Below are 18,508 nucleotides of genomic sequence, written 5' to 3'. Positions count from 1 at the left end.
CCACAGGTTTCAAGAGCTGGGCCCTGACTGATGTGACAGCTCTAGAAGATTGTCACAAGCACTAGGAGAGCCTCAGATAGCAGAGGCTGTCTGTCAGGGTCAGTGTCAGGGTCAGAGTCAGGCTGTGGACGCCAGAGCACAGGATTGATGGGAGTTTCTGGCCTTTTCTCTCCTCAGGCTCCTGCAGAGAGCCACTTCCTCTGACCTGTCACCTGCTTGGAGCCTAGCACCATGCTGGTTACTCATTAGAACTTCACAAAAAATCCAGAAAGAAACACAAGTTTACTCCAGGGGCCAGAGCAGCACTTCTACCCTTTCAAAGAATTCTTGAAACAGCCCCCAGGCACATTTAGAACCTCATCCATTTGGGCAAATTCGTGGTAGTTTGGATCTGGGTTTTTTGGGGCAAGGGAATGTGTAGCATGAAACAGTGGCCCAGAAAGGTAGTCTCCGTGTACACAGGAATGGGACATTCCTCTGGTCCTTGCAGACACCAGGTGGGGACACTCTTCAAAGAACATGTCAGAAGTTGGGGGGGGGGGGTGAATTAACAGTGGTGGAATGCATATCCAAGGGGTCTTGGAGGCGCTTAGAAACTATGCAGTTAGATAGCTTTCTGTTTACATTCTTCATTTTCTAAGGCTTGTTCGTATGAGCCAATGTATAGGCAGCATTAACTCAAGTATGAATTCTGAATTAGAGAGAGGTTGTGGCCTGTCGTGACACCAAGAAATGTGGAGATGTGACTTGGTGTGGTGCACTGGGCCAGCAGGGGAGGTTTCATTGTTCTGTGTGTGATTTCTAGGACAAAGAGTCTGGGGGCAAATTTAAAAATTGAGCAGCCGAGGGGTACCTGGGTGGCTCAGTGGATTAAAGGTGGTGATCTCAGTGTCCTGGGATCAAGCCCCACGCGGGGCTCCTAACTCAGTGGGGAATCTGCTTCTCTCTCTCCCTCTGCCCCCAACCCTGCCCATACTCTCTCATGCATGTGCTGTCTCTCTCAAATAAATACAATCTTTAAGAAAGCAAAAGAAAACAAAACTGAGCAGCCTGTATGTTCTTGTTATCCGCATGGCTGCGTTATGAACACCAGCCTTATAACTAACCAGTGACCGTGCCAAAGGCTTTTGCAGAAACCTCAATGTCTGAAGTTCATGCTAATGGCCATTTACCCAGTGCCTATTTCAGCGTGGTCATGGGAAACCCCACTTTTCTGGCCTTTCTGAGCTGCATACTGGGTGTGAGCCCAGACTCCTGGGACTGAGGAAAGTTATTTTATAATGTCACCTACCAATGAACTATGTATTTGGTGAAAAGATTAGTCCAGTTCCTACTGATAAAGCCCACTGAATCTCTAAACCTCAGTCTGACCAATGCTTTCCAAAGTCCTATCCCACAAGCTCTTGCTCTACATTGAAATTGGAAAAAAAAAATAATCCCGTAATATTTCAGTTAGGAGGTTTTGCTCTCGGCTACATATTGTACCAAATTTGGGTGTGACCCAAAGGTGAGAAATTGGAAGAAAAGCAAGAGTTGAAGACAATCTCATAGGATGAGACCTGTCATAGGTCTGTTGGTACCATGTCTTTATCCAACCTTGTGGAATGGAGAGAGCTAACTGTACTTTCCGAACTGGTGCTTTAGTAGCACCTGCAGGTTTTCTGACTCCTGCGGTTGCAAGATGTCCATAGAATTTTCAGAAGTTGTGTCTTCATTTTGGTAATTACCTAAAAATTAATATAAGTGTATCCTGGATTAGCTGGGTGATCACGTGAGCACCCACTGTGAATTTGGAACAGGGCTTTGAGTTGGTGTCATAACCTCACTGGCATTAAATAGTTCTATGGTAATTGTCTCAGGTGAAAAAGAAAAGAGGAATGGAGATTTTAATATAAATGTGTTTGCCCTTCAGGTAAGCTGGGGGAATATAGATTCCTGGAAAGCAGGGTTTGTTTGTCTTCTTTTTTAAAAAAGATTTTATTTATTTATTCATGAGAGACACAGACAGAGAGGCAGAGACACAGGCAGAGGGAGAAGCAGGCTCCTCATGAGGAGCCCTATGTGGGACTCGATCCTGGGACCCCGGGATCACAACCTGAGCCGAAGGCAGACCCTCAACCACAGAGCCACCCAAGTGCCCCTGGAAAGCAGAGTTTCTATATGCTTTGTTCACTGCTCTATCCTTAGCTACATCCCGGGTGAGCTGGGGGGAATGAATGTTCTGTGTTGAATAAATGAACGGCGAATAAATATTTCAAAAACAGCTGGCATGCAGAACAGAGGTGGAAGATTCAAGTTACCACAGAAGGACCTCTGCTAGGGCAGTTACTGCCAACACCACATTCAAAGTAGCAGCGACTTTTAAGTGTAAGCAAGCGAGGCCACCACCAGGTTGAATGAATGTTAACTTAAGTTTTATTGACTTTGTAGATTTGTTTGTATCGACTTGTAAATATATTTTTATTTTATAGCAGTAACGGGTCTATGAGCAAAAGCCATTTTATGTTCATACATATTTGAGAAACACTACAATAGAAGATAAATGAGGTCAACCCTGAGGGGCCGTGAGAATTGTTTTTTTCTCAGAAGGATTCCATCTATTAATTTTCTTAAGAAATAGTCGATAAACAATTTTCCCACAATATGTGACCAATCCTGTGGCAAGTGGGACACAGCTTCTCTAGCCAAGAAAGTTAACCACCTCACCAGGTGGCAGAAGCGAACTCTGTCCACTGACGAAACTGCTGTCAAAGGGTGTCTTGCTCTCTGTTAAAACCAGTGGCGTTAAAATGTCAAGGTAGGGCATTGACTTTAAGGCACATTTTGGATTTTAATGGCCAGTTAATCTTATTTTTTGAGCTCCAGAGAGTGGGCAGTGGGATGAGGTTACTGAGGTTTGATCTTTGTGTGGCTTGCCAGCAGAGTTTCCTGCCCTGGGACAAGCTGTCTGTAGAGTGTATGAAGTAGACACCAGGTGATTAAGGTAGGTGGGCAGCCAATGAAAGAGTGAATGACATGACATTTTGACCCTGTATTAGGTATTAGTATTAGGAAGCCTCTGTTTATTAAGGATGATGGTAATAACTGGCCAGGTCTGACAGTCTCAGGGTCCTGCCACCATCAACACCAATGATCACTGTCTGGCTTTCTTCACTCCTCAGCTTGGCTCTTTGTGCTCAGGCAGTGTTGGGAGCCCACACCAACAGACAGCAGATAAAATGAGGCTGGGAGCCGCACTTGCAAGAGCTAACAGCTGGAGCCTCTTTGAGGCAAGAACACCGAAATCTGTAATTACACCAAGATTCCCATTTATGTTGATAGCTCTGTGCTGAGTAGGCCCCATTTGAGGGCTGCCCAGGCTCCAAGGGTAGGGAAACCATATATATTGTATCTATGTTCTTCTTTCAAATAGAAGCTTTAAAGGCTAAAGACCAAAATGCTCATCATGCACGTGCTCAGTGAGTGTTAGCTCCTTCTTCCTTCCTTCCCTGTCTCCCAAGAAGTGGGAGAAAAATAAACCAAAGGATAAGTATTCAAATATGATTGTTGAATGGAACAACAAGGGCCTCTGGAGTTTGGGGCCCAGAATGGATCGCCACATACAGGTTTAGGGAAGTTACCTGATAAGTGAGAAAGCAGAGTGGCCAAGAGACTCAGATTTCATAATTTGGGCGAGAAGAAGGGCAACTGATTGGCTGCTGACGACCTGCCAGCCCAACCGCTGATTTGGAGCTAGGGGAGGTTGGTTGCCTTTTAGCACCAGCACTATTGATAATAGCCACGCTATGGAAGCAGCTAAGTGTTCGTCCACAGGTGAATGGCTAAAGGAAATGTGGTACGTATATACGATGGACTATTACTAAGCCGTCAAAAAGATGGAGTCTTGTCAGTTGCAATGACCTGTATGGAGCTCAAGAGTATGACGCTGAGCGAAGTTGGTCAGAGGAAGACAAATACCATATGATTTTAGTCATATGTGGAATTTTAGAAACAAATGAGCAAAGACAGAAAAAAGAGACAGGCAAACCACAAAACAGACTCTTAACTATGGAGAAGAAACAGATGGTTACCGGAGAGGAGGGGAGGGGACTGGGGAAACAGGTGATGGGGATTAAGGAGCGCATCTGTCATGATGAGCACCCGGTGATGTATGGGAGTGTTGAATCACTACAGTGTACACCTGGCATGAATATAACCCTATTTGTTAACTACACTGGAATTAAAATTAAAACTTAATAAAAAACAAATAAAAACACGAGGACATGCTGGCAATGAGCAGGACCTGGAACCCAAGGCCACGTACCTGGGCATCCTGGTTTCCTGCTGGGGCTCCAGGGCCCTCCCAACGCCATTCCCTCAGAGTGGGGTGCGTCATGGGGGAGGTGGCCGGGCTGTCACTCAGCCTTCAGCCCTTTGGGAAACTGGGGTACTATTCAAGAATGGGAGGAAACTATGTCATATGGAGAGTAATGGCTTCAGAGAACCAAGCCAAAGGGCCTAGAGTGGGTTAAGATGGTGGCTTCCGGCCCAAATTGTGCTTTCCCAGTTTCCCTATTTCTCCTTCTCTGGCCACCTGAACAAGTATAAGGAATGCATGTGAGAAAGAACACATACAGAATCAGACATCGGCAGTGAGGCTTGGACATGTGTCAGGAGTACCATCTGTGATGTTTTCTGCCATAGAAATAGAGAAGGGAATGAGAGAAAAGAAATTGCCGGCAGACAGGGGATTGGGGGTGCAGGCGAGGGGCTGAGCAGACAGAGGGTGCTGAGCTGAGCTTGGGCAGCCTCTCTGCAGGGTCCCCCCTGCAAGGGCTGGGAGTGATATCCCCAGTGACAGATGATGCCAACTCGAAGGACTGTGCGATGTCCCCAGAGCCCGTGCCTGGTGCTCTCTCCACCGTGCAGAGACTCGGGGCCCCAAGAGCTTCCAAATTCCTCCGAGGAGTGAGATGCAAGGCTCCCCAGGGCCCTGCTTCTCTTTTCTCTCTTCTCCCTTTAACTTTGTTCATTCCTCTTCTCTGCCTTGGCCTCTGGCCCGCCACCCCCACCGCCTTCAGGCCCACGGGGACTCTGTGGGACAAAGAGGGTACTGTCCTGGGATGCTGGCCTCACGCGCTGGCGGCTTTCTCTAGGTGCCCGAGCGTTTGGGAGGTAGCCCAGGTGAGTGCTGACAGCAGGTGCCTGTATGAACACAGAGAGCCTCCCATGGTTCTGAACCAACACCACTAGCCTCCTCCCCGCCCCAAACTCGCCAACACGCATCAACAAGCAGACCCGGGCTTCCTATCCTGCTGCACGGGACTCCGAAGAAGAGTATTTCCAGGATACTTGCTGCTCTTCGTATTTTAGAGGTGCAGCTTGGAGTACAAAGGAGCCCCAGATGCCGTGAGCGTGCTGGAGCGCTAGAGGGTGTGGGCTCCCGCTGCATTAGAGAACTGAGCAGGCCTTGCTGCTTACTCTGGTTTGAGGCCATCTGATCCATTTCCTGTAGAATGAAGGATCCCACCAGGGGCCCACTAAGTACCTCACCAGGATTTGGGAACAAAACCTCACCAAATGGTAAAACAGGATGATGGCCTCTTTATATTTTTACTTCAAGACCCACACAGAGGCAGAATGTGCAGTCAGGGCAGGACTCCTCCCCAAGGCATCGCATTGTGCTATTACATCAACGTCTCCCTTGAACCCCTGGGAACCTGCAGACCGTAAGCCTTTTTACCTCAAGGTTGCCGCAAGGCTCTGATACTAACGTCTGACAAGCTCCTTCTTACCAAACAGCAGCATTTTCCATCAGCATGCTCACGGGCCCAGGTTCTCATAGAACCCAAAAGAAAAGCGGAAACGTCCATTGAGACACATGTCTGCTTGTTGTGTGGCATCAAACAAGATGACCTTCTTGGCCTCCTCAAAGGGAAGAGGGACTGTCATAGCTGAGGGGATCCCTGACCATACCCACGACTGTGACAGGTCTGGCATCCGTAAGGAATTCGCATTCCCGTGAGAAAAAGGGCCAGGCTCCGGGATGTTGAGAGGTGGCGGTGGCAGCGTGGCACCAGAAGTGTGCACAGCGGGGTGGCGTCGCCAGCTCACCTCGACCCTCTTCGTCTTTGCAGCTTCCTGCACCAGCCTGACCCTCGTAAGCTGGGGTCCACCAGGGGGTTAGTGAGTGAGTGCCAAATGTCAGATTCTGTCCTGCTTTGGGGGGAAGTTGAGTCCGAGTGCAGGTGGGCTTTGTCTCCGCCTCTGCTCTGAGGGCTTCTGCTCACAGTAAGACCAAACCCTCAAACCAAGGGAGCCCTCTGCCGTGTTCCAGAACTCCCCCCAGGCCCCGGGTTCTGGAGGAACTGAGAAGCAAACAAGGCTGCTTTGGGAAGTGCTCACATGTATTTATTTCACAAGGGAGGATGGGGCGGGGAGGGGGTGGTGATCACCAATAAGATGCCACCAAATGAGACACTGTGAACCCCAAACTGGGCAACTACAGGATTTGGTTCTGGGCGGGACTTGGCTGTTGGGGATAGCACGAGGGACCGAGAGGGAGCTGGAAGAGGGACAGCCTTCCATCTGGGGCTCCCCAAGGAGCAAGGCTGGGCCACTGTGCTCCTGGCCAGAGATGCATGGCCCACCCCTCCCAAGCTTCCAGCAGCCTTGTCCTGATCCAGGTGAACAATGAAGCGACAAGCCCAAGGCCACACTTTTACATCTGCCCTATTGCACACTCATACGCACACACCCAGACACACATATGCACGCGCACACACGCTGTCACGCACGCCACACAGGCTCACATATGCATAGGCATGCACACGCGTTCATATATTAACTCTGATTTATAAGTGCACCCTAACCAGAGGGCAATCGAAAAAAATTATTACTCTTCAGAGAGGAATCGACTGCCTTCTCCTCTGTCAGCCAGCAGAGCACGGGGTGAAATGAGATGAACACAGAGCATCCTCCAGGGTCCCAGGCCCCCCTGGTGTGCTGGCTTCAGTTGGAGGTGCCTGTGGCAGCCTCCGTGAGTCAGGGCTCCCGGGGCCCCGGGTGGGCACAGCTGTGCCAGCCTGGCTCCAGCCCGGGGTGGGGGCTCACAGACATGACCTCCCTATGTGCTCAGCCTCTTCCTGTCTCTGGCTCCCCGAGGACACAGACAGAGCAGCTGGCCCAGGAACATAGGAGCCGAGGGCCCCAGTGACCATGGAAGCATTAATTCCTTCTAGGCCATCTTAGGGAGGAGGATCCAGAAAAGTCCAGGGCTGTATGTCTGATGGAAAGGTTTGGGATGGAGGCTGCCTTGTAAATGGGCATCTGGGCAGAAACAACCTTGAGGGAAACAGAGTCTCAGGGCCTCAGGGTGTCCTCCAAGGAGGGGGGAGATGGGATGCACCTGAGCACCACCCCCCACCCTGCTTTGTTGAGGGCTGGGGTGGCATTCAGAAGCTGCTGCTGCTCCAAGAGATGAGAAAGAAGAGGGGCCCCTGCCAGTCCCAGTCCTGAGAGTGGCTGGGAAGAGGACAAGGAGGATGTGGGGGTTTCACTCCATGGTATGTGGTCCACATTCATACTGCAGAAGACACAGCTCCTGGGTTTCCAGAGAAGGGGGATGGGCTTTTCCAGGGAGCACGGGCCTCATGGCAGCTGAATGCCAAAGGCGGACACCGAGTCTCCAGCTGGGGCCCTGTGCTGCCCTGGAGAAGCCCCGGGAGGCCCGAGGAGCACCTGCTGTCTTCCTGTAGTCATCTCTCTACCAGCATGGCTGGCCCAGAAGACAGGCGGTCCCGGTCCTGGGGGCCAGGCTCCGGGGGCCCCCCACTCCTTCTGGCTACTTGATGGAGTTCTTAATTGTCCACCTCTGTCCCGTGCAGCTGCGGAGGATGAGGTCGATGCCAGCCAGGCCCCGGTTCTCCACTTCCAGACAGCGGCCTGTGCCTTTATTCATGATGGCTCCATTCTGAGTAAAAGGAGGAGAGAGAGACAGAGACAGAGACACAGAAAGATGGACAGAGACAGGTGGAGACAGAGATATAAGAGAATAAGAGATAAAAAGAGGCAGAGACAGAGAGAAAAGAGAGTAAGAGAAAGAAACAGAGAGAGACAGAAAGGCAGAGAGAGATGTGGACGGAGAGAGAAAGAGACAGAGAGGAGGTTTAACCGGTGTAGGGCCTGGCATATGGCCTCTCCTGGGGAACAGTCCCACCAAAATTCTATGCACCTGTGGAGGGATCATCGGAGCCTCCTCCAGAAACCCTGAAGTCAGAAAAGGTATCAGCTTCACCAGTCCGAATGGCTGAACCAGCTGACAAGCACTGGTGAGGGATGGTATCAGAATGGAGACCTTCCAGGGAGATCTTCAGGAGAGGGAGTCCCTGCTGCAGCCCTACCGATGGTAGGTACTTGACAGATTTTAGGGAAATCACCCTATACTCCCCTTCTGAGATCTATGAGAGCCTAGCCTGCCTGGTGCTCCTGGGGGGATCTGGAAGGCTGTCTCACATGGAAGTCCCCCCACCACTCCCACTCGCTGATTCCCTCTGTTGTGCCTTGGGTTCATGAGGCTGGTCCAGGGATGGAGACCTCTGGCGTGCTTTGTTGGGTACTGTTCCTTGGGGTGGGGGGCAGGGGTCAGATTTCCCTGTGGCCTGTAGCACCCTCACCTGCTCTGGGGTGCCGGCCCTTTCCATGGGCTGCTCACCTGTATGAAATTCCAGCGCTTGTACAGGCTGCTCTTGACTTTGTCACAGTCTAGGAGCTGGGGTAGCCGACTCTTGGAGTTGTCCACCAGACAGCGGGTGTCAGGGAGGAGCGTGGTGGTCCCCAGGGCTCCCAAATGCAGGAAGCCCTCCTTGGTGTAGCGGGCAAGCTGGGGAGAGAGCAGAGAAGAGGCTGGAGGAGGGGACTCAGGAGTGCAGAGCTCACCCATGCCTCCAGCACGGCTGCACACTCGCTACCACACACTGCATTCTCGGGGAGCCCTGCTCAGGGAGCCCCCTGGCTTGCTAAGTCCAGACACGGCTTCCCCAAGCTAAGTCCCGATATGGCTTCCCCAGAGCCAGTCTGATTTTTTTTTCTAAGCTTGTCCTCAGTCATGTTTCTGGATTTGGGCCTTCTGTTCAGCAACACGGGGGAGCAAAGATAAGTAAAAGAGCAGGACATCTGGTTTCTAAAGCTTGGCTCTGCTCCCAGCTGGCTGGGTCACCCTGAATACAGTCACTTAGCCTCTCTGAGTCTGCATTTTCACCTCATTTGCAAATTGGGATTAATTAATTCCACCCTGCTGTAAGGTACCCAAAGAGGCAGTTCACTGAAGGAGAAACAGACATATTAAAAAGCATTCAACCGTATAGGTATTAAAATAAATAAACTAAAACAGCAATGTGATATACCACATTGAAAAAAAAAAAGTATTCCCATTTTGTCAAGGTTAGCATAAAATGGGCTGCGATCATTTCAAAAAGGGGATTTCAAAACATATACTTGGTGCTTTTAAAATGTTTTTCTCTTTTGATCCAATAAATCCACTTTTAGAAATCTATCCCAAGGTAACAGTCAAAATTGTGAACACACGTTAATGTATAGGTTATTTGTTGCTACATTATTTATAATGATGAAAAAGAAGAAGTGTCCTAAATGCAACAGAATCCTGGCACTTGCTTCCACTCCGTGCACACCAACAATGCTGGGAGATTGTGGTAGATTTCAAAAACAGCCGCCTGGGTGGCTCAGTTGGCTAAGAGGCTGACTCTTCATTTTGGCTTGGGTCATGATCTCAGGGTCGTGGGATCGAGCCCCATGTCAGGCTCCACGTTCAGCATGGAGAATGCTTGAGATTCTCTCTCCCCCTCTCTCTTTGCCTCTCCTCCCACTTGTGCTCGCTTTCTCTCTCTCTCTCAAATAAATAAAATCTTTTTTTTTTTTTTTAAAAGACACACATCCTTCACTTTTCCTTCTATATACCCCGGGCAATATGGCTTCTGCAGCAATGTCCTCTGAAGTGAATGAAGCCTGTTTCTCCATCCCTTGAATATCAGGGACTTACTTTGACCAACAGAATATAATGGAAACAAGGATGTGCCAGTTCCTGGACTCGAACTTTAGCCTTGCATGCTTCCACCCTCTTGCTCTTGGGAGTCCTGCTGGCACCATGGCAGTAAGCTCTGGGTGGCCTGCCAGAGGATGAGAGACAGGTGGCCCAACCAACAGCTAGCCAACCACCAGACAAGTAGATGAGGTCATCTTAGATTAGGCAGCTCTCAGCTGACTCTGCTGGCTACCAAGAGATGTATGAATGAGTACAGCTGAAATTAACTGAGCCTCGTCTGGATCACAGAACCATCTGGTTGACCTATAGACTCATGAGCAATAATAAATGCATATTGCTTTATGCTACTAAGTTTCGGGGGTAGCTGTTATGCAGCAAAAGCTAACTGATACGGAGATGGAGCTGCCTACCAACCCTTCCTGCAGCAGGGACTCCCTCTCTTGCCTGTCTGTGTTGTTTAAAATTCCACATTCCAACTTTTAAGCTAGTGCATTCATCTGTCTTTCACACTCTTTTAGGGGCAGGGACTGTGTCTAATTAATTTTATTCCTTGCAAGGAGAAAAATCACAGGCCAAGTGCTCAAAAACATGTTTGTGGATGAACACATTATAAATGTGGTGAACTGTATCATTTAAAAGATGTAGCCCCATCCATTCATTTCAACTCCACAAGCATGTTTGAAGAGTTCTCTGTGTGACCAGCGTGGGAACCGGTCTCTGGGAATATAAGGACGGGGATGGTTCCCACTGATAATTCCAGCACAGCCTGGTGAAGGCAATGAGACAAGAAAGTACATCTCTCATTTTTGCTCTCACATCCTAGGAGGTGGCGGGGGTAGGAGTGAAGATTATTAATATACAGCTGGTGCTGAATAAATTAAAAAATAAAATTACCAGCCCGCATGTGTTAAAGGCATACTCTCCATCATTTCTAAACATTGTGAGGAGAATAAAGGATGTAGGGGCACATGGGTGGCTGAGTAGTTGACTGCCTGCCTTTGGCTCGGGTCATGACCCCGGGGTCCTGGGATCGAGTCCCTGTGGGGAGCCTGCTTCTCTCTCTGCTTGTGTCTCTGCCTCTCTCTGTGTGCCTCTCATGAATAAATAAATAAAATCTTTGAAAAAAAAATAAAGAATGTAATTTTTACAACTTGATGAAGTAAGTTTCTATTACTCTCTCCATTTTAAAGAAACTGAGGTATGAAGACATCTGGTCCCCTGGCTGGGTCTTGGCCTCTCCTTTTGGGACCCTAGAGGGTCAACGGTTGGCTGCCCTGGCCCAACGACTAAGCAGTAGAGGGGCCACCTCAGGGTCCTGGTCTTCTGAGAGCATGGGCATTTCTGGCCAGGAATGAAGCCAGAAGGTAGCCCTGCTCAGTCAGTACCTCTTCTCCAGGGGGGAATTTTCTGCAGGGGTCCTGACTATTGATGAAAACCATTCCAAAACCCTCTGCTTCCATCCCCAAAGGGGAGCCCACCTGGTCCCCTCTGAAACAAGTGACAGGGAGTTTATTAAGTGCCCTTGAGAGAGATGTGGTTAACATGTGCTTTAAATCCAAATTAGTTCCAAATCAGAGTGATTGTTAGAGGCAAAATGATAAGAAAATCAAAAGCCCTCCTCTCCCCTCCTAAACAATGTCTCTCTGAATATACTCAAATTCACCAAATGCAAAGTGATGAATGACAGCAAGCTGCCTTTATGTTCAGGGGAAAGATATACACAGCTGCTTATTGAAATTATGAATCAATCTATTATCCAGCAGGCAAATGAACAGCGCTAAGAACATTAATTAACTGAGCATATCTGTGACCCAGATGTTTAAAGAGTGAAGCTAAATGCCACCAGGAGTTAGAGGCTCTCTCTTCTGAGGTCTGTGAGCAAAGGATGAGACCTCAGCTACCAGGACCTGCAAAGCCAAGCAGCAGCCCCAAACCGGGCAGGCATTGGGGTGGGCAAGGAGGGTGAAGAGGGCCCTGCAGGATTTCTATTCTGGGGGAAGGTGGTTTCTCAAGCCAAAAACACATGCATAGGTTCTGCCGGCCTGGCCAAGGGAACAGGGTCAGGGGAAGGGTGCTGTGGTCTGAAAGGATCACGGGGCTCAAGTTACCTTAACAGATCTCACGCTGCTTCTCCCCCACAAGGCAGGAGGGTGGTGTGTGCTTGGACCTCATGCCAACCACATCCCCCTTCTCATGCCAGGCCTGGATAGCGAATCTTTGTGATGTCTTTGGACCACCGTCTAGTCCACCTCCCCAGCTCTCCATCCCGGGTGTTCCTTCCTTAAGAAATTCTGCTCCCTGTTCTCTGCATGTACATCAGGCTTTCCTGCCCCCCAAGGCTTTGCTCCAGTTGTTTCCCTGCCTAGAAACACTATTTATTGGCCCTCTTCTAGAACATTCTGGCTTCAACTTTCTGAGACCTCAGTGCAATTCTCTCCATTCCGCTGTCTTCTGTAACTCTTCCACACCCCCACACCTCAAGTCTTTGGAGCAACATGATGATCCATGTTCTCTGGTGTCTCCCTCCGAGGTGGCGTGGGAGGATCTCATTTCCTCTTGACCGCTCCGAGCATCCACTGACTAAGTGATAGATATCTCGGTTTTTCCATTTTTTGACTATTATGAATTATGCCGCTATGAAAATCCAAGTATAAGTTTTTGTGTGACATATGTTTTCAATTCTCTTAACTATCTATCTAGAAGTAGAATTGCTAATTGTTGGGTCATATGGTAAATCTGTACTTAACCTTTAGAGGAGTTGCCAAACTGTTTCAAAGCAGCTGCCCCAGTTCACATGCCCACCAGCAATGAGCCAGGGTTCGAATTCGTCTACATCCTGGCAAACTCTTGTTATTGTTTTCTTTTCTTCTTCCCTTCTTAGAAAAATTTTGGTCATTGACTAGGTGTCAAGTGGTATCTCATGTGGTTTTGATTTGCATTTCCTTAATAGCTAATGATGTTGAGGATCTTTTTGTGTGTTTATTGGCCATTTGTAGATCTTCGGAGAAATGTCAATACAGATCTTTTGCACATTTTCGGTTGGGCAAATTGTCTTTTTATTGTTGAGTTATAAGCGTTCTGTATATATTCTGGATGCTGGACCTTTTTCAGATATATATATGAATGGAGATATTTTCTCCCATTCTGTGGGTTGTTCTTTCACTTTCTTTTTTGTTTTATTTTGTTTATTGTTTTTTCATTTTCTTGAGAGTATCCTTTGAAGCACAAAAGTTTTTGGTTTTGATGAAGTTTAACTTATCAATTTTTTCTTTAATTACTTACGCTTTCGATGTCATGTCTAAGAAACCACTGCCAAATCCAAGGTAATGAAGATGTACCCCTATGTCTTCTAAGGATTTTGTAGCTTGAGCGCTTACATTTAGATCTTTGATCCATTTGGAGTTTTTATATGATGTAATTTTTATATGATGTAAGGTATGGGTCTGAATTCCTTCTTTTTCACATGGATATTTGTCATCCCAAGATTGTTTGTTGAAAAGACTTTTTCCCTTTTGAACTGTCTTGTCATCTTTGTTAAAAGTTAATTGACTATAAATGTGGGATTTATTTCCAGACTCTCAATGTGCCTATCCTTCTGACAGCACCACAATGTCTTGATTAGTACAGCTTTGTAGTAGGTTTAAGAATTGGAAGTACGACTCTTCTAACTTTGTTCTTTTATAATTTGTTCTGGCTACTCTGGGCCTCTTGCTTTTTCATATGAATTTTAGGATTATCTTTTCCATTTCTTCAAAGAAGACAGCTGAACTTTGATAGGTACTGCACTGAATCTGTAGGTCAGCTCAGGGAGTACTGCCCTAAGAACAGTAAGTCTTCTGATCAAGGAACACAGGATGCATTTTTTTTTATTTAGGTCTTTCGCTTCTTTCAACAGTGTTTTATAGTTGTCAGTGTATAAGTCTTTTAGTGTATACTTCTTCAGTGAAATTTATTCCAAAGTATTTTATCCTTTTTGATTCTACCATAAATGGTATTCATTTCTTAATTTCCTTGTCAGAATGTGCATCGGTAATGCAAGCAGGGTCTTTAAGACATTTCTGTGAACCATGGGCAACCAGCCTGGTACCTCATGGTCACTCAGAACTGCAGGGTCTGTAAATCCCGTTGGTTCCTGCTTCCACAGGGTCAGGGCTGGGTACTGACTGCCCACACCCACTTCAGACCCATTTTCAATAGTGTCGGGACCTCACCCCAAGTCTCTCATCTTTTCATTCACCTCCTGTGACTCTGCCAGCCAACACCCTTCCCACTCCCAGCAGGATCTGGATTAACCTATGCCCTTCACTGTGATCCCTAGCTTGGTGTCCTGGGCCCTCACTGCCCTAGGGAATCTTGCCTCCCACGTTGTTGAGAAGTTTATCTTCCCTACCCCTCAAAACCTGTCATCCTTCACGTTTGTTCACTTCTTTCAGCTCTGTCTCATCCTCACTCCATAGGTACCTTAAGTCATTATTTCTCCCTTCTCCTTCATTTCTTCCTAGCTTACAAACATAACCAGATCTTCATGTCCAGAAATCAGCCACAGCTCTCATTACCTCATTTTGTCCTTGATTTTCCACTCTTTCTTTCCTTAGTGCTTTGCAGTTTGGCTTCTACCACCACTCCTCTTTGACTTTGTTGTCTTGAAGGTCACCAATATCCATTAATTATCAACTTCAATTGTTTTTTCTTAGTCTTTATACGGGGCATTGACTGTGGGCCAGATGCTCTTCAGGGTGCAGGTGAAACCACCCTTTCTCTCTACACCCTCTCTCCTGGAGAGCTTGCCATTCTGGGGACTTTCAGAAGCATCTCTATGCTAACTTGGCTAATTGTGCCAAGTTTCTATCGTCACACCAAACTTTCTCCTCAATTCCAGATTTGTATATCCAACTCACTACTGGACGTACTACTTGGAGGTCTAATAAGCATTTCAGATTTACATGATAAAAACTGAATTCTACCTTCTCTGTGTACACCTTATCCTCTTCACTACACTCATCCAACATGGGCTCTATCTTGGTAAGGACAATTCTATCCTTTCAGTTGCTTATGCCAAACACTGGCTTTATCCTTTACTTGCCTCTTCCTCTGACCCACCATATTCAACCCATTAGCAAACTATATTCAGATTTCACCTGCAGTGCTCTCTCCTTGTCCCAAAGAGACAGCACTGTGTTCAGCCTTCTCTGTTTTCTTTTTCTCCTTTATTTGCCTTAGTCTGGATTGGTTCCGTTTGATTTGTTTTTTGGAATGTTAACATATTTCATTGTTTTTCTGTACAGATTTAGAAATTCTGTTTCATTTCTATTATTTTACTGTTCACTCTTGAAATTTAACAATTAACAACTTAGCAGATTACTCAATATTCTAGTGTCTACTTCATTCAATAAAATTCAAGGACATTAGGATCTGATCACCTCCTTTTCACTGTTAAGCCGTTGGTTATATTTTCCCACCCCACATTAGACATTATTCTTCTTATGTAAGAAACATTTTTTGAGTTTACTTATATGTTTATACATTTCTTTGTTTATAATTCAGTCTTTACTCAAGACATTCTTCTTGAAGTATATTCTGTAGGAGATCCTTTGGTGGTTATGTATTATGGTAAACTCTCCCAGGTTCTGTCTATCTGAAAATGTCCTGGGGTGATTTGTTATGCAGCAAAAGCTAATGGATATTACTGCTTCTTGTGTATCTAGAAAGGGTTTAAAATGGCATTTGTTGTGGTTGATCTAGATCTAGTTGTGCAACAGGAGGAAGACCCTTCAAAGTATCTAATCTGCTCTATGGTTGGAAGCTATGTCCTCACCTTCTCTCCAAATGCTCACTCACAAAATTATGGCCAAGTCACTGTCTGTGGAATTTGTCACCTCAGTACAATGTTGCCTAGGCAATCCGGCTAACAGCAGGAGAAGCATGAGTCCACATGTTATGTGCTCCACTGAAGAACCAATGGGTGAAGCTCCCTCCTCTGAGCTGCAACTTTTTGACTCTCACTTCTCCAGTTATGGCTAATAGACAACCAGTTCCCTACTAGACACTCATACATACTCCTGATCTCTTCCCAGGCTCTAGGTCTGCAAACTTGGGTCATCTTCCCCCACTTTTCTCCCCCATCCACAAAGCTACAAGGTCTTCCAAGTCCTGCTTCCATACGCCTCTCTCATGTATTTCCTCCTTGTCTCCCAGGTGAACTGCTGCAGGAGCTTTGTAATTGGCTCTCCTACCTCCAGGCCTTCCCAGTTCCCACCTTCCCTTCCCAATCCTGTGGGTTCAGATCATATCATTCCCTGCTTCAAACTTCAATTGCTCCAATACGCCCTGATTTAAGAATAAATTTTTTTTTGTACCATGATCTTCTACTCTAGGTCCCCAGTTTACCTTTTCCGTCTTAACTTTTGCTTTCTGACAGATGACTTGAGGTCTCTCAAAAACAGCAGTCTTCCCTGTGAAGAATATATCCCCACCCTACCCCTATCTCCCCTGATTACACAAAGACCCCAACCAGATGTGATCTTTTCCAACTTACATGTGTATTCTGTGACTTTCCTTGCTATAGGTTATTGCTGTTGTTTTAAAACAGTAGCATCCTACTCATTTTTATATAGCATAAAGAGTAAGAAAGTATCTTGCAAAAAGCAAGTACTCTATAAATGCCTTTTGAATTGAATGGGATTATTCTAGGTTTGGCTGCTGGGCCCAAGAGGAGAAATGAATGTCATTATCCACAACCCTAATGCATTAGGAAAACAAAACAAAACAAAACAAAACAAAAAAAACAACAACCTCTGAGCTCAAATACAATTAATTCTCATTTAGCAGAAAAGAAGAATTTTCTATTTGAGATGATCTAAGAAGCACACACAACTATTAACCCACATTTGACAGCCTTGAGGGAAAACTAAAACATGCAGGTTATAGCCAAATAAACAAAACTCAGCCAAATGATTGTGGAATGAATCTGGAACACAGAAAAATCCATCAAATTGTCAATAAAAACATAGTTTGCAATTGCTTTCATATTAAGTGTCTTTCTCATCACTTCAGAATCAGGCTTGGTCAGTGTAAAAGCCACTGCTAAATGAAAAAAGTGCATTTTACCGAGCTTCTACTCAGGACCCAGAGAGATGGGGTTCCATTGATTTGAATCTGCTTTGGGGTGAATCTATTTGTTTGCTGCTTGGCTGAAGGAGTGGTTTCTAGTGACAAACAAATAGACTTTGTCTATTGTGCCCATGTCACTGTCCAGGGCATGCCTGGGTCCCAAATTGAATACAGAGAAAAAAATGTTTCCAGTTGTATCTCAAAGGGGACACATAGTGCCCTTTTTCCATAAAAGGGGCTGCCTGGGACCAGGGGAATCTTCCGGGGAAACAGAAATGTGTATTTTGATTGGGGAGGGAGATCTGTAGGCATGTACTCTGTCAAAACTTATCATATTGTACACTTAAATAGATGTCATTTGTTGTACTGGCCTTATACTTTAATAAAGTTGATTTAAAAATGTATCTCCACTGCCAGTGGAGGTGGAGGGATGGCAGGGTCTGGCCCACATAACTTTGTGGAAAGGGCTTGGAGGCCTCTTGGAGAGGGGCCCTTGGAGTGTGGGCAGCACCAGGATGAGGGTCAGAAGAGCCAAGTGGGAGAGAGTGGTGAGCAGGATAGCCTCCTTCCAATTCCTGGGGGTCAGGAGCAAATTCCTAGGTATGCCTCCAAAGCTCATCCTGACTGCCGAGAGGAGCGAAGCTTCTATTTTTTAATAAATAGATACATTTCTTTCTCGTCTCCACATGTAAAATAGGAAGGTAGGATTCTATCGGGTATAGCATGGAAATGCTGGCAAATATTTGGCTCCCTTTTTAGCTAGATCTTAATTAAATCTGTCTCACCTCATTTTTGCCAGTTGAAACAGTGTTCCTGGCTTTGTGCTGTGTCATCGGAGAGGCAGTCTATGATACGATTAAAGACTTGGACTCTGGAGCCTGTTTAAGAAATGCAAGCCCTGCCACTTAATGGTTTTATGACCCTGGGCCAGTTGCTTAAGCCTTATGGGACTCTATTTCCTCATTTTCAAACTGGGGATAATTTTACAATTTACTTCATAGGGTAGTTTTGGAATTCAATATATAAGTGAGAAGAGGACATGGCACATAGTAAGCCCTGTGTGTTTGTTATTCCTATTTTCCCTGACCTCATCCACCAGTTGAGAACTGGGCTTTGTTTCTAATTCACCATACTTCCTTTCTTCCCACCGGGGCTCCCCTGTGGCTGTATGTGGCCAGCAATCCCTGGCCGCAGCTCCTTCCCAGCACTCAGCCACTTCAGGCTTCCCGTTCTCTGCCAGAGCCATTTGTCCAAGGTCAAGCATACTTGAATACTGCCGGGCCCATTGGGTTCTCTTGGGCTGGGTCTGTGGGTAACTTTTATTGGACCCCTGATCCAGGGAAGGCTGGGTGGGCCCCT

General features: G+C 46.6%; 1 protein-coding gene across 3 annotated transcripts in view; it reads right to left on the bottom strand.

Moving 5' to 3' along the window:
• Window positions 1–6,368: 6,368 nt before the first annotated feature.
• The window catches only part of GALNT17 (polypeptide N-acetylgalactosaminyltransferase 17), a 431,006-nt gene continuing 418,866 nt past the window's right edge, over window positions 6,369–18,508 (bottom strand). For all 3 annotated transcript variants that reach the window (XM_077908312.1, XM_077908313.1, XM_077908315.1), the window contains 2 exons: window positions 8,693–8,860; window positions 6,369–7,951 (listed from right to left, as the gene is read on the bottom strand). In XM_077908312.1, coding sequence (XP_077764438.1) covers window positions 7,823–7,951; window positions 8,693–8,860 — 297 coding nt within the window. In that variant the 3' untranslated portion in view covers window positions 6,369–7,822. The remainder of the gene's footprint in view (window positions 7,952–8,692; window positions 8,861–18,508) is intronic.

This window comes from Canis aureus, chromosome 8 (assembly GCF_053574225.1).
Source record: "Canis aureus isolate CA01 chromosome 8, VMU_Caureus_v.1.0, whole genome shotgun sequence".
NCBI classification, from domain to species: domain Eukaryota; kingdom Metazoa; phylum Chordata; class Mammalia; order Carnivora; family Canidae; genus Canis; species Canis aureus.
This window is presented reverse-complemented; position numbering and strand designations above follow the sequence as displayed.